General features: G+C 39.4%; 1 protein-coding gene across 1 annotated transcript in view; it reads right to left on the reverse strand.

The window, feature by feature from the left end:
• CDH23 (cadherin related 23) overlaps window positions 1–16893 on the reverse strand; it is a 390425-nt gene that overhangs the window by 25496 nt on the left and 348036 nt on the right. Inside the window, exons 38-45 of the mRNA XM_081328216.1 lie at window positions 15156–15359; window positions 12993–13451; window positions 10069–10185; window positions 9696–9920; window positions 8431–8600; window positions 6594–6731; window positions 4235–4354; window positions 1849–2026 (exon numbers count right to left, since the gene is read on the reverse strand). Of these exons, the coding sequence (XP_081184342.1) occupies window positions 1849–2026; window positions 4235–4354; window positions 6594–6731; window positions 8431–8600; window positions 9696–9920; window positions 10069–10185; window positions 12993–13451; window positions 15156–15359 (1611 nt within the window). The remainder of the gene's footprint in view (window positions 1–1848; window positions 2027–4234; window positions 4355–6593; window positions 6732–8430; window positions 8601–9695; window positions 9921–10068; window positions 10186–12992; window positions 13452–15155; window positions 15360–16893) is intronic.

Genomic DNA, 16893 nt, shown 5'->3' on the forward strand with positions numbered 1-16893 from the left:
ATTTTTTCAATGAGGAAGTTTAAAGAGAGCTTCTGGATCTGCTCCTCAGCTTTGTGAAGTAACTGGGACTAATTGAAATCTTGCTTGGATCCTTGGAAGACCATACAACAAGGGTTTTCAAACTTGGCCCTTTGATGACTTGTGGACCTCAACTCCCAGAATTCCTCAGCCAGCGTGCCAGGCTGAGGAATTCTGGGAGTTGAAGTCCACAAGTCATCAAAGGGCCAAGTTTGAAGACCTCTGCCATACAAGGTCCTCTGTGCATACCCACACTTCCACATATTTGTACATGTGTTGAAGATACTTCCAGGCGATGTGATTGATGCATGTTCAGTCATGATCTCTGACTGAACTGTGGCTGCTTCAGATTCAGTGGCTCAGTCTGCTTGCAAGGGAAGCACCACAGTGAATGATTGCAGGGGCCTTTTTTTTGTTATTAATGGCACACATAAACAAGAAAAATTGCTGGAAGCCTGGAGTTAAAAAGAATGAATTACTATGCAAACAAAGCATCTATGATGCTACATAACAAGGCACTCATGTTAAATGTTGCTGCACGAATAACCATTCTAACAATACACTGAATCCCCATAATGAAATTAATTGACCATTATACTGTATGTTTTGTAGAAATAATCTTTGTGTTGCTCTATCTGCCACTATTCATATGGAAAAAATGGAAACCAATTCTACATTTTTAACATTTAAAGACCAACGCTTGACAAACTTTAAAAAGGTAAAGGTTCCCCCACACATGCGTGCTAGTCGTTTCCAACTCTAGGGGCCTGTGCTCATCTCCGTTTCAAGCCGAAGAGCCAGCGTTTGTCTGAGGACGTCTCCATGGTCATGTGGCTGGCATGACTAGATGCCAAAGGCGCACGGAACGCTGTTACATTCCCACCGTAGTGGTCCCTATTTTCTACTTGCATTTGCACGTGCTTTTGAACTGCTAGGTTGGCAGAAGCTGGGACGAGGAACAGGCGTTCACTCTGTTCGGCGGCACTCGGGATTCGACCCGCCAAACTGCCGACCTTCTGATCGACAAGCTCAGCGTCCTAACCCACTGAGCCACCATGTCCCTATTGACCAACTTTACTGATTGGCTAAGTTGTCCTCCTTGTTATTTTTCAGTTCTTTTGATTTTATTGTAAATTATAAATAAGGAAATGCATTTCTGAATGCATTTTGGTTGTCAACATTCAGACATGGTCCAGAAAAATACCTCCTTGAAAAGTAATTAGGCTTTAAGTTAGTTACAGTGAAAAGAAGGCAACCCATGTTAAAGACTAACTACAGATGTGGGTTTTCAAGTGGAGAGGACTATTTGCAAGTTCTATAGATCAGATCTTGTTTTCAAACCAAGTTTATCTTTCAAGATCCTAGACAGTGCAAGAAATTTGCTCTTCTTTACCAAGTCACTTTCAACTGGTTAGTTAGTAGGGAAATACTATTACATTTCATGCCAATGAGTGGGCATGAAACCAGTATCAGAATTTTATCTGTGCTCCATTAGAAAACAATTAATAAATGTAAATTAGTAAATGTAGGAGAGAAGGGCATCTGTTGGAAAGCCCTACCACCAACACTCAATAGCCTATTTGCAAAGTAGGGATTGTGGCAAAGGAAAGCAACATACGCATCAAAAAACCTAAAATCTATATTAGTAATACTAATAAGCACACAATGCAAATATGTCTTAGGGTGCACTGATTGGTATCTCTGCAGTTAAAAATTGACTACTTTTGATAAAGCGAAAAATATGCAACTAGTGTTTGAACCATTAAGATTTCTATGATTTGTCAATCATCTTTTTGGACAGATCTTTTGTCTGTTACTAGAGATACACACCAACTCCAGGTCCTTCAATATTGAATGTTACCACTCCATTGTCTCCCTCGTCAAGGTCAACAGCAGACATTGTGATGACAGAGGTCCCAACTGGTTCATTTTCATATACGCTGGTGCTATGTTGTTTTTTGGAAAACTGGGGCCGGCAGTCATTAATGTCCAAAACTGTAATTAACACCTGAAATCAACACAAATCAACAAAGAAATTACAGGAAAAGAAGACCTTGGGAAGATTGAAGGACAACACTGAAGTGGAATTGCCATCCTCTCAGTATAGTGTAACAACACTGCATCCACTAACCAGTGCTTTTAAGACTTGGTAATTTCCAAATGTATAAGCTCCAGACATTCACATGTGTTAATTCTACAGTCAGTAAGCCTTTGCTAAGGATTCTGGGAATTGAAGTCCACACGCTGAAAGTTGCAAAATTTGGAAAATACCAAGCTGATGCAAGGTGCTGGTTGTAGCGGATTCCTTTTTGTTTATTGAGTGAGATTGTTGGGGTTCTTTGTAAGTTGTAAAAGAATATTCCTTGTGCCTCCAGCTTCATTTCATGCACCCTTAAAAGTCCTTTGCAAGTATTGGAAGTAATATATTTGAATCTCTGGCAAAATAAATTTTGCTCCCTCCCCACTGCCTGCTGGTAAGGAGATTGATTAAGAAGATTGACCTGGCAGAAAAAGAATGAAGAAGTGCCAGGAAAAGACAAAAAGTCCTTTCCATTCTGGTTCTGCAGAATAATTATTAATAATAATTATTATTAATAATTATTAATAATAATTGCACATAATTAGTTTTTTCTCTGCAACACTACAACTCTCCACAGGAAAAAAAACAAGTCTATATTGGGATAAGAGAAATCCTTATGGTACTGGAATGTCACACAGGTAGTCCCTCAACCTACAACTGTAATGGAGCCTGCTCATTAAGGTTGTAAGTTGTAAAATGGGTAATCGCATGTCCAAACAGATTTTATTACCTTTTTTTTGCAGCGCTCATTGAATTGAATTGAATTGAATTGATTAAATTTATATGCCGCCCTTCTCCCTAAGGACTCAGGGTGGCTCACAACAATAAAAAGTTAAAAAAACATAAAATACAAAATTTAAAAAAAGAATTAAACCATAAATGTAATAAATACATAACAATGAACCCAATAAAACCAAATTTAAGGTAATCATCAAGGTTGTTTAGTGAATTGGAGGTCTGTTGAGCAAACCCATGGCTCCCTATAGGGCAGGAGTAGGCAACCTCCGGCTTTTTTATGGCTTGTGAACTTCAACTCCCAGAATTCCAGAGCCAGCAGGAGTCATAAAAGAGCCAAGGTTGCCTACCTCTGTTACAAGGTATTTTTGTTGAAAACCGGAAGTGAACTCCCAGTTTTCGGCAAAAAAATAATAATCAATCACTAACTTGTGAGTAAGGGATGCTGCAAACAGCCATAAATCCGGGCCGGTTGCCGAGCACCCAAAGTGGGATCGTGTGAACAAGAGGGAGGGGTAGCTGTTGGAACTTCAGAAATAGGTTGTAAATTCCTTTCTGGGGATCCATCATAACGTCACTAAGCAACGAGTCATATGTTGAGGACTCCCTGTAAGTGCTGCTTCCCCATGGATATATTTTATATTACAGTATCAGCACTGCCAAGCAAAATCACGTAAGAGGAACACAAACGGTTTTTGGTATTAATATGATATTCTTTACATCTTGCTTGTCTTTGCTTGCAGTTTCTGCATATTATTATGTTATTAATTATATGCCACAACTTCTGGTTATTTGGTATAAATTTATAGCCTGCCCTAAGGGAACTTCCAAAGTAAGGTCAGATATGGTAGATGCAAGCATACAATTAAAGTCCTGCCTTTTTTAACCTGTGTCATACATAACACATGTGCATAAAAAAGGGTAGCGCTTTCATCACATACTTCATGCACCGTGTTGATGTTTTTAAACCTGCTGTGACTGCCCTGAGCCCCTTTCTTTCTCTTTCTTTCTCTTTCCCTTGCTTTATTTAATTTTTGTAATTCCACCCCTTTCTGCTCTGGGAAAACATGCATTCACCAACATATTGGTGCTTCTTCCTCTCCATATTGTTCAATGCAGTGCTTTTTTTGTAAAAGAAAAAGGTGCCGGAACTCACACATATCATACCACCCGCCTTGCCTGCCCTACAAGGTTCCATCCAAAAAAGGTGCCAGAACTCCGTTCTGAGCGTTCTATGAGAAAAAAAGCCCTGGTTCTATGGAATATAGAAACTTATCATTTGAAGAGGGATTTATGACGTAGTCATAATTAGGTATAAGGAAAGCTCCATCTGACGAGAACAGTGGCTACCTTGTTAGCATTTTGAAAACACAGAGCAAATTCTTCTTACAAGTTGGTTACCTGCACAGAGTTCTCTCGGCGATTACTAGAAATATCCCCTGGGTTATCTCTAGCTACTGCAGTTAAGGTATAATGATCCCTCTTTTCTCGATCTAAGGTTGATAGAATGTAGATATCTCCCTGAAACACACAAAAATCTTCAGAAAGTTATCAGAAAATGACATCACACAACTATGTCGGATGGGAACTCTCAGAATTTCACAGCTGGGCTCAAAAACAGTAACTGTGAGAGGGACCTTGGAGTCCTAGTGGACGATCGCTTGACTATAAGCCAACAATGTGCAGCAGCAGCCAAAAAAGTTAATACAATCCTGGCTTATATAAACAGAGGCATAGAATCAAGAACACATGAAGTATTAGTACCGCTTTATAAAACCCTAATGAGACCACACCTGGAATACTGCAACCAATTTTGGTCACCATAACTCCAAAAAAGATGTTGAGACCTTGGAAAAAAATCAGAGAAGAGCAACTAAGATGATCAAAGGCCTGGAGATTAAAACATACGAAGAACGGCTGCAGGACTTGGGTTTGGCTAGCCTAAAGAAAAGAAGAAATAGGGGTGACATGATAGCAGTATTCGAGTATTTGAGAGGCTGCCACAAAGAAGAGGGGGGTCAAATTATTCTACAAAGCACAAGAGGGCAGGACAAGAACCAATGATTGGAAACCTATCAAAGAGAGAAGCAATCTGGAATTAAGGAGAAAGTTCCTAACAGTGAGGACAATTAACCAGTGGAATGGCTTGCCTTCAGAAATCGTGGGCGCTCCATCACTGGAGGTTTTTAGGAAGAGACTGGACAGTCACTTGTCTGAGATGGTATAGGTTCTACTCCTTGAGCGGGGGGCTGGACTAGAAGACCTCCAAGGTCCCTTCCGGCTCTATTCTATTCTATTCTATTTGTGATATTCTAGAAACTGATGTGAATTGAAACATATCTGGAAGATATAGGAATGCTAACATATTTAAAGCATGTTTTGGCAACACTAAGTCAGTAATTTGTTTCTAATTACCACTATGGCAGGCAAGATGGAGAAAATCTATTTTCTTGCCTCATATTTTTTTTATAATTACCAAAGGTACATCTAGGCTATCTTGTTCTCCTTAGCTTAAAACCTTGGTTATTATTACTATTACTTAATAAAATAAATTAATAGAATTTAGTATTGGTTTCAGTGGCAGAGTGGCTAGCCCTTAAAACTGCAGTTAGAAAATGGATTCTGCATAAAAATACCCATGTTCATTATGTCAGATCTATAAAAAAACATTAAAAATATTTCCACCATTTTCCATTTACAATAATTCTGTCCAAGGAAAATATTATATTAGAACCAGATCTTAACAACTGCTAGCTAGAGTTTTCAGTTTGCTGCATAGAGATTTCATTGTTTGTTTTATATATATATATGGGGTATAGTAATTTATTCTTACAACAATGCTTAAGGCAAGTCAGTATTCACATTAATGGTAAATAGGAATGTCATAGGAAGTAATAGTTAATACAAAGCCATCATATAAGTTAAAATGAAAATTTACTAATCGATATGTCAAAACCTCGTTCTCCCAGCAGCTGGCAAATATTTTAATTTCTCTTGCAAGTGCAAGCTTGGGATAGAAAAGGCTGTTTGTTCAGCACTAGGTTAGTCTGAGTAAGATTACTCTTACTCTACTATGCTCTACACTACTGAGTGATATCATCCAGAACAGTGCTTTTTCAAACTTGGCAACTTTGAAATGTGTAGACCAGGGGTGTCAAACTCAATTTCATTGAGGGCCGCATCAGCATTGCGGTTGCCCTCAAGGGGCCAGGTAGGTATGGCCAGGGTGGGCGTGGCCTACTGGGTGGGCATGGCTAGAGTGTGTATGGCCTACTGGGTGGGCGTGGCCAGCTCTACATCGTTTGCATCAAGGGTGCCTATGGGGGCCTGGGCAGGAGTGGGACAGATCTGAGGGTCTCTGGCAGAAGGAGGGTCTCTGGGCCAGGGCCGAGGCAGTGGGGGCCATTCCCTCACTGTTTCCAGGATGGCTTCACGGGCCACATGAAACCACTTCGCGGGCCGGATCCGGCCCCCGGGCCTTGTGTTTGACATGTCTGGTGTAGACTTCAACTTCCAGAATTTCCCTGGCTGAGGAATTCTGGAAGTTGAAGTCCATACATCTTAAACTTGCCAGGTGTGAAAAATACTAGTCTTGACCTTCCGGTAGATAGTTGGGAGCTGACAAATCAGAGAGATGTTTTTGCTGTTCTTTAATTGCTTCATGTTGCCTAACAATACTCCTAGCACAAGTTGGATAAAGATACAAGTGGAGACCAGAATATTATCTTTCTAGTCCAGGACTCTTATAAGGTCTTAATACCGTGTTGGGGTTAATTCCAAATTTCCCCTCTCCATCTCCTAGGCTATACTGTATTTGAGCAAAGCGTCCAGAATCGGCATCAGTAGCTCGAACCCTCAAAATGATGGTCCCTAAGGGAACATCCTCAAAGACAGGCTTCTGTAAAAAAAAAAAGAGGAAAACACTAGTCAGACGTGGTTGTACATATTATTACAAAGGTGCATCATACTATTTCATTTGCTCAATTACTACGTAAGTTAAGCAGCTTTCCCGCGTGATCAGGCTATAAAATCGTAGGGTTGGAAGGCATTTTGGAAGTCTTCTCATCCAGCAGAGTGAGTGAATAAAACTAGGATCACTATCCTGAGGAGCAAGCTTGTTCAGAGTTCGCCTTGCTTCTAATATATAATTAGAGGTGCAATTCAAGATGCTGGTTGTCACCTTGAAAACCCACCATGGCTTGGGACCAGGTTATCTGAAGGACTGTCTCTTCCCGGTTACATCCACCCGATCCATCAGAGCAGGGTGGCAGGGAATGTTGCAGTCCCCAATCCTGGCAGAAGCAGAAGAAAGGCCTTCTACTTTGTGGCTCCCTCCTTTTGGAGCACCATCTCTGCAGATATTAGGCAAGGCCCTAAAGACCTGGTTTTGCCAACAGGACCTGGGGAAACCAGAGTGGGATGGAGCCCATCAAATGGCTAGTTTGATTGCTTGTGGTCACCAGGAGGTTGTTGTTTTTATTCTTTGTATATTGGGTTTTTTTTTAATTTTTTGTAAGCCATCTAGAGTTACTGAAAGTGAGTGGGCGACCATATAAATTCTCTAAATAAATAAATATATAACGATTGTTCATTACTGTTTACCAACAATTTATTTTGGGTTCCTCTTTTCCTAAATACTTGGAATAAGAAGTCCAAAAATGTCATTATCAGATTCAGATAAACATTACAAGAATGCTTTTCTTTGCCTTCTGCACTTTCCCTTTTTTCTCTTTGTGTCATGTTACTTTGGACCAATGATTTTCAAACTTGGTAACTTTAAGAAGCATGGACTTAAGTTCCCAGAATCCCCCAGTCAGCATGTTTTAATTGTTTCAAATAAAGTTCTTACACATTTAGTTAATGATTTAGATGAATCCTCCTACTTGAAAAACAGTGGATATGTAAATGAATAATACGATGTGATATATTGTCTTAACTAATATTATTACAATGATACGATAAACTCAATCTATAATTCACACAACCAAACAGCTAATCTGCTAATTACAGTACTAAGTACTACACTACCAACTTTAAAACCTGCTTTTAAAAAGATGAAACAAACTTGTGAAGATAACCGCAAGTTTATCAAAGCGTAATAGATATGGCCATTAAAACAATTGTCCTTCAGAGACAGTATGAGTCTGATCACCAGATGGAGGGGACAGACAGTAAGGAAGTTGTTTCAACATTACATCTTACTACTACATTTCTCAAGAGCTTTTGTCTCATCAAAGGGGGTTCTAAACATTTGGAGTTGCAAGTCAATTCTTGTACCTTTAAGTTCTTACAACAGTTTCACCCATGCTGCAAAATATAATTAATGCAATATGCTAGAACTATGATAAAACTTTAGCCACTGCGTTGCTTATTTTTGATATACGTCACATTCACTGATTATATTGGATAATCTCCCTCCCTCCCTCTGCCAAAATACCTAGTGTGATCCTGATCATCCAACCCTACATTTCAACCACAGGGCTGCAAAAAGAAAAATATTTCAAACAGGAAAAACAACCGAGAAGAATACAATATCCCTTTCCCCGAGTCTGTCTCTTCCTCCTATTTTCTCATAAATATTTCTTGCTTTAATTCACCTGGTAAGATGGCTGGCTAAACGTGGGATTGTTGTCATTGATATCCACAATTTCTAGATAAACTGGTATTTCAGCTGATCTCCGTGGAGTCCCATTGTCTGAGGCCCGAACAGTAAAATTCAGCCAATGGACCTCTTCATAGTCAACTGTTCGGTTTGAAATTACCTTTCCTAAGAGTGATCAGGCAAACATGAAGATTGTTACTGTCCATCATCCTTCTATGAAATAGGTCCTATACCCTCATTCTATTTCTACAATATACTTAAAAGGATACAAGGACTTTATACATATCCAGGTTCTGCTGCTACAATATCAAAGCATAATACTGTATGCTGTTAAGGCCCTTGGGATTATTTTTAAAATAAATATTCTGGACTATTTGGGATAAGGAAACCAGAAAATTATTCTCATATTTAATGTCAGAAATGGAGTCTGTGACTGGAAACAGATGATCATGAACCATTGACCTTCATTTTATTGGAGGCTAATGTCTTTTATACATATTCCTACATCATAAAACCCATGCAAAGATTATATATTCACCCACCCCCCAAAAAAGAACCAAAAATTAATTATTGTCCAGGTTCCACAAGTTTAATTTTTGGTTGTAACTAAAAAAGAAGGCAACGAATGATGTAGCATCCTTGATAGAGTTTGGGAGATGTTTGTGTACTCATTTTTTTAAAAAAAGATTTTAAAAAAGGTTGGCCTAAATATTCAGTTGTGAAAGTCTGACTCCACAAGAATATATTTGATGAAAAGAGAAAGGTGGCAGGGCTGGATAAGAACAAAAGCCAGAATTGAAATCGGATGCAGCTTAGCTGTTCAAGATCCTCCATCATTCCATTTTACTTTCATAATAAGTTTTTCCTTGATTTCTGGTGATTTCATATGTCCTACAGTTTTCTTGACAACAATAGGGAAGTGGTTTCTCACTAACTTTTTTCATGACTCGTTCCCTCTCTAGTCTATAGCCAAGTGATTCCTAAATGCCACCCCTCGAATCCAGACCTGACCCCAATTAACTTTCCAGCCCATTTTAGCATCCGTCAATAAAACTTCTGAATACTTTTACAAAAGGGGGGGGAGAGATGATGATTCTGGCCGTCTCTGCAAAGAAAGAGATCATCTGCACTTTCAAAAATAAATATGAAATAAATCAGCACATTTGTTTTCAAAGTAATTTAATTTTAAATTTCCATACGAAGAGTCATCTTCCTTCTCTTAAAAATATCCTGGGAAGAACCACCATTCTTCGGTCTTACCTGCCGAGCTGTCTTCAAGCTGGACATATCCCTCATGGGAGAGGTTGAGCAACTGATAGGTGATCTGCCCATTAACACCTTTGTCAGGATCTACAGCCGACAGAGATATTAAGGTAGTCCCTGGGGTGGCTCCTTCTATTATCCGTTCTGTGAAAAATGTTGCCCCGTAAGGGCGGAACCAAGGAGCGTTATCATTGACATCCAAAACATTTACTGTCAGCTTGGCTGCGAGAGAGAGGGAAGTACAAGACAAGTAATATTGAAAACATGAATATTAACCAGTTTGCTGTCTCTATCTCATTTTTTTAAAATAAATAAATAAATAAATAAATAACATCACCATTAATCTAATCTGAAGTAGAAACTTTCTCACCATTTGGCACACTGACTGAGCGCTCAAGCACATCACTAGCATTATCATAGACAGAGATTGTGACATCGTAAGTGGCCACCAGTTCCCGGTTCAGAGTAGCCTTCACTTTCACCGCTCCTAAAAAGTACAAAACGAAGAGGAAAAAAGACTTCCAAATTCAGTAGCATGTAAAATTACAGAGAATTGCTGAGGAGTGTATTGTTCGTCCTGATCTCTTTTTCCTCCTCAAGGATCTTTCCCTAAGTGAATTACTAGCAAGCCATTTACAAAATACACTTTGTTCTACATATATCCATTCTTACTGTGCCCTATTTATTTATTTATTTTTTTAAAAAAAGTCTTTGTATTCTACAACTATTTACAAGCAGTATTTATAAACAAAAAACATACCTGTGAGCTGAGAGAAAGGGCATCTGTGGGAAAGATGACTGATTTCTAAACTAAATTGATTCCAGCGCTTTAATGAAATGTGCTTTTCTCTCTGTACAAAAATATTAAAGTGGGCTTCCTCAGAACAGGGGTTGCAAATGAACTCCCATCGTCAGCTAAGATGGTGCTGTATTCTATACATTTGCTTTAGCATATCTTTTAAGGGCCCGTGATTAATATTCTGTTTTTATGAACTTTATTGCTACAATTTACCTATGCTGCTCCATTTATGGAGAGTTTGAGCAGCATGCATATGTTCTTTTCTTAAATCACTGCAAACTTCAAAAGAACAATAGCATTATATTTACCCTCCGCGAACAGTTTCATGAAATCTCTGCTCAGCCATGAAATTTAGCAAACGATTTTGAGAAATTACTATTTCTCCGTCTAAGCCAGGGGTAGGCAACCTCGGCTCTTTTATGACTCATGGACTTCAACTCCCAGAATTCCTGAGTCAGCTATGCTGACTCAGGAATTCTGGGAGTTGAAGTCCATGAGTCATAAAAGAGCCGAAATTGCCTACCCCTGGTCTAAGCCACCTAGCAAAGTTGTGGACAATAATATTCCTATATAGAACTTTCATCGCTTGGGGAAATCATGATTTCCCCCCCCCAAAAAAAAATCATACGAGAATTGTGAGCAAATAACCAGGAGCAAATTTTGAAGATCACAAAATCACGTCATTGGATGTAGAGAGCTTTGCTACACTGCCCTGCAAACCAAAACACAAGACAAAAGATCACTTACCCTAAAAATGCTTGCCCCTCCCATTCCCTAGATGCTTAGGTGCTTCTGAGGGCGGTCACCATTCAGTCTGTGAAGGCTATGGCACAAGGTATAGTTTGCTAGCCAGACACAAACCAGCACTAAACCAGGAATGATGACGATGAGAATGATGATGAAAATGAACAGAGCGTTGACAGAGAGGCAAAGGTAACACGGAGCATAGACACAGAAACACAGAAATCAAACCTGCAGGTCTGAGAGCCATAAGGAAAGCAAAAAGAGAGTTAGTTAAAGCAACTATCCACCAAAAGTGCATAGAAAAAGACAGAGGGCTCTTCCAGACGTGACGATATTTAATCAAAATGAACCTCTTATGGATCAGCTGAGGTGTGATGGCAGGACTATCAAAAAGTTCAATATAGAACTGTTATGGTTTCCTTTCCTTTCCTTTCCTTTCCTTTCCTTTCCTTTCCTTTCCTTTCCTTTCCTTTCCTTTCCTTTCCTTTCCTTTCCTTTCCTTCCCTTCCCTTCCCTTCCCTTCCCTTCCTCTTCATAAAGGTAGGAAGGGAGAAAACTGGTGTTCTGTCCCCAAATTTAGGCAATAGAAGCCCAGCTGGCTCATGAGATAGAAGAAAATTGTCTTCATGTAAAACTGAGGGGTTGGTCTGAAGTGCAGATAGCCAATCAATTTTTGTCCTTGTCCTTTGCTCTGTTTGGTCATTGGCTGGTTCTCTGTGATCATATTCAAGTCACAAAGACTTCAATGCTAATTCCTAGGGCAGGGGTAGGCAACCTCGGCTCTTTTATGACTCGTGGACTTCAACTCCCAGAATTCCCGAGCCAGCGTGGCTCAGCTTGGAAGCCTCTCCCTTTCCCCTCAGCGTGGCTGGCTCAGGAATTATGGGACTTGAAGTCCAAAAGTCATAAAGCGGCCTAGGTCTAGGCCAAGGGTAGGCAACCGTGGCCCTTTTATGACTCGTGGACTTCAACTCCCAGAATTCCTGAGTCAGCATGCCTCAGCTTGGAAACCTCTCCCTTTCCCCTCAGCGTGGCTGGCTGAGGAATTCTGGGAATTGAAGTCCACGAGTCATAAAGCGGCCTAGGCCTAGGCCAGGAGTAGGCAACCTCGGCTCTTTTATGACTCGTGGACTTCAACTCCCAGAATTCCTGAGCCAGCATGGCTCAGCTTGGAAACCTCTCCCTTTCCCCTCAGCATGGCTGGCTCAGGAATTCTGGGAGTTGAAGTCCACGAGTCATAAAAGAGCCGAGGTTGCCTACCCCTGCCCTAGGGTGTTTTATGAGTCTTAAATAGTCAGAAGAATTAGTTCAATCCCTGCTACATTTAAATTGTACAATCAGAGGATTTGCACAGTGGAAAGACTGGAGTCTGGAAGTGCCCAAGAAAGCAAGGGAGAATAAGAAAGTAAAAAAAAAGAGCAGAATATGAAAAGGAAAGAAAAAAAAAACAACGTAGAAGATATTGGGAGAGCATCTCTCATGCCATTTGTTGTTCTGATAACACTCCCATTTTCCAAGGGAAACTGACCCTTAAAGGCAAGTGGCTGGTTTTCTTCAGCCCCAATATATTAAAATCTGGGAATGCACATTTGATACATGGCTTACCATAATTGCTACTTTGGGCCAATAATATTATTTTCAGCTTTAATGTGGTACAAAGCACTAGGTTTCCCCCCCCCTTCTGCTGTTTTTGACAGTATTCGTTAGATCCTGTACACAGTGGTTATCTATTGTATTTCCGACTCTGGTACCTGTTCGAAAATCCACTGAAAAAACGCCTTGCTGATCAGGCACGAGAGCATCGGTATCATCTTTGGCTAGGATTTCAATGAGGTAGTATTCCAACCGGGGGTTGAGATCTTTGTCAACTGCTGTCATTTCAGCGATAATGGTGCCTATAGAAGCTGATTCAGGGACACTGACAGTCTGGATGGGATTGACAAACTCTGGCTGAGAGTCATTGATATCGTCAATCTGAATGCCCACAGTGGCGGTGCCAGAGAGAGACGGCGTGCCTTGATCTGTAGCAACCACTGTCAAGTGGTAGTTGTCCTTTTCTTCTCGGTCTATGGTTATGTTGGCCACGCTGATGACCCCAGTGTTAGCATGGATCAAGAACTTATCTTGAGCTCCACTTTCTATCCGGTAGCTCAGCTGCTGATTGAGGCCGCTATCCATATCAGTTGCAATTACCTGAAGCACAGAAAAACCTAGGGGGGAACCCCAGACTGTATTATTAGAGAAGATAGTTCAGTTATTTGGAACTTCAGAAGAAACAAGTGAACGTTTTGAATTTGTCCATTTAACCTCCAACGTTCTCCAATTTAACCCAGCTGATCTCCAGCAATGCCCTACGTTTCTGTGAGTGTTCTCCAATATAATGCAAAGAAAGTTGTAAAACTTAATTCATTAGACCAAGATGTGCACCATTGCGATGCTGCAATAACTTTTTTTCCCCTTTTCCACAAGTTATTTGTAAAAGATATGTGGAAAACATAAACACAAACAACTGCAAGTTCCAACAGATAATTGCGCAGTGCACAAAAGGGTCATATGAGGTTTTAATGAGAAATGAAAAAGGCTCTATGTGTGGTTTATGTCAGTGTAGCTCAGCCTCAACAACTTTAAAAGATGTCGACTTCAGCTCCCTTAATTCTCCAGTCACCATGTTTGCTGGGGCATTCTGGGAATTGAAATCCACCTCTCTTAAAGTCACTGGGGTTGAGAAATACTGGTCCATATAATATCAAATTGCTTGCAATCAAAAGGAATAATCTTTGATACTTTTTTAAAAATACAGATAGGCATATAGACATAATTAAATCAATATTTTCTTTGTAATTGACCAATCAGTTGCAAAGTAGAGTTGTTGTTTTTTAAATTTTTTATTTATTTATTTATTTATTTTAATTCCATTTATATCCCGCCCTTCTCCGAAGACTCAGGGCGGCTTACAAGCTTAGCAGTAGCCTTCATTCTATGTATATGCCTGCTTATTAGGGCTTTCACACACACCCCAAGCGGCATTATTACAAAGTCAGCTTAATTGCCCCCAACAATCTGGGTCCTGCTGGTTGGAGTTTACCAACCAAAAATGTTCCAAGTTCCTTGTCCATCATGCTTCTCTTGAAGCAGTGATTTTAGTTAATTTAAACTACACTTTCCCAATCATGTAAAAAGGGGAAAGTTATGGTTTAAAGCAGGGGTCCCCAATCCTCATGTCCATGGTCTGTTAGGAACTGGGCCATACAAGCTTCATTTGTGCATGTGTGGAATCTAGATTGTGTGTGAAACCATCCTGTCTTCCACCCCCCAGTCCATGGAAAAATTATCTTCCACGAAATTGGTCCCTGGTGCCAAAATGGCAAGAGACTGCTGGTTTGAATTTGTAAATTAATGTTCTGGACAAATCAATCCCTTATTTTGGGCTAAATAAAATCTCTAGTTGAAACTAGCAAGGAGTGGAAACAGTTTCTGTGTTCATTCCCAGAATTAAAGTATGATTTAGCAGAGGAATGGTGAATCCCCACAGTTTAGCATATTAGGAAAACATACTTTTAAATTAAAAATATAATTTTTAATATCAACATTGGAAAATGAATCACTTGGTTTTATTTTTTTCAAATAAATTTTCCTTTGTTAAGTGGAACTGAATTTTTTCTTTATCTGCTTCAATACTGCAGTTGTATTTACCAATGTGGCCAGAAATAAATTTGATCTATTTTATACATTAGCAGAATTCGCAGTACAATCAGTATTTACAGTATTGTAAAAAAAAATCACTGATTTTCGCCGGCAATTGGCAACACCCCACCCTCTTTACGTTTCCAGTGATTTTGCTTCCTGCTTATTTTAAATTCCTAATACTTAACTTCAAATCAGTTCCAAATTTTCCATTTTGCCTTCATTCTAACCTGCAGGGCTGTTTTCTAGTATCCGAACAGAGAAGACTGTGGGATGAAATATCGGCCTGTTGTCATTTTTATCCAGAATGGTCACGGTGAGATTAGCAGTACTATTCAGTTTGCCAATGTCAGTGGCAACAACCAGAAACTCCAGGATGGGATTCAAGAAAGCCTCTCTGTCTATCACTTGACCAGGCTTCACTGAAATGATTCCTAAAGGTTAATAATAAGAGAAAGAGATGAATTTGACAGGGGGAAAAAATGCAGTCTCCTGATCTATCAGGCACGCTCCACAGTTTTTTTGTATTATCAAAACAGAAACAGTACAGATTGATTTTGGCAAGTGGCAAAGGAATGGAGATCTCCTTGCTATGTGATTTAATGTATCGCCTTCGTGCAATGAGATCTTGTAATGATGAGACTTCTATTCCTGTTTTTTCTTTGCAGTTTTCACAAAGACAGTGTCATGACAATTTTATACAAATTACATTTGCCAAAAGTTCCTCCCTTATTATCTTAAGCTCAAGAACAAAAGTAGGTGGTTTAGGAAACTCTTTTTTTGTGTCTTTAGGCATTGGATTTGCAAATAGGGGGATTTATACAAATAAATAAACAGACCAGCAGAAATTTCACCAGGTAATATAGGGCTATTACCAATAGTGTTCTCTAAAAATTGTTTCCTTTAATAAGTTTTCTTGGTCACACTGGGGATTATAAGTGTTTAATTCTACCCGTCAGGAAAAAAAACAGATTGGAGAAGATAGTCCTATACATATAAAATTAATATCCCAAGACAAAGAGTTTCCTTAATTTGCTTCCCAAAATGATATAGCAGTAAGTTTTAGAAATGTGAAGATTCTCACTTTCACATAAAATTTATTTATTTCTCTGTATCCCACCTTTATTATTTTTACAAATAACTCCAGGAGGCGAACATATTCACACATACTCCAAAGGTACTAAGGATCAGAGTTTGTGAAACCCTACAGTATTTAACAGAGACCATGTGCTCTTCTAGACAGGAGTACAGTTCCAACTCCTATTTTGCCCACAGCAACAACCCTGTGAGGTGGGGTTGGGCTGAGAGTGACTGGCCCAAAATCACCCAGCTGCATTTCGTAGCTAAGGCAGGATTTGAATTCAGAATCTCCTGGTTTCTAGGCTGGTGCCTTATTCATTAGACCAAAAATAAGTAGAATAAAATAGTAAAAGTCAGCAAAAGATAAAATAAGGTTTTTGTTTCAGCTTCATCCAATGCAAAGTAGTTTACAGATGTCTAAAGCTGGATATCAGTACACTTATTTATTCATTCATTTATCATATTTATACAGCTGCCCATCTCACACTCTGGATGGTGTATAATTTTTTGGAAAAGCTATACAATGAATAATATTAAGAATATTCCAAAATTCAAAAAACACCAATATTATTAAGGATCAGGACAGAGTATATTCAATACTATAGGCATTGTAGTCATCTCACCAACTTTGTTGAGATCCCCAAGCTTGTTGACAAAGGCAGTGAATCTGATATAGTTTCTCATCATAAGCACCAAATATACTCCAAATGTACTAAGGATCACAGTTTGTGAAACCCTACAATATTTAACAGAGACCATGTGCCCTTCTAGACAGGAGTACCGTTGCAACATGAAATTTAACTCAATCCTCTGATGATCAGTTCACACCATCACTGAATGCTTCCCATTGTGGTAGATGGGGGGGGGATACTGTGCTGCAGATACCTA

This window comes from Vipera berus (assembly GCF_964194415.1).
Source record: "Vipera berus genome assembly, chromosome: 5".
NCBI lineage: Eukaryota > Metazoa > Chordata > Lepidosauria > Squamata > Viperidae > Vipera > Vipera berus.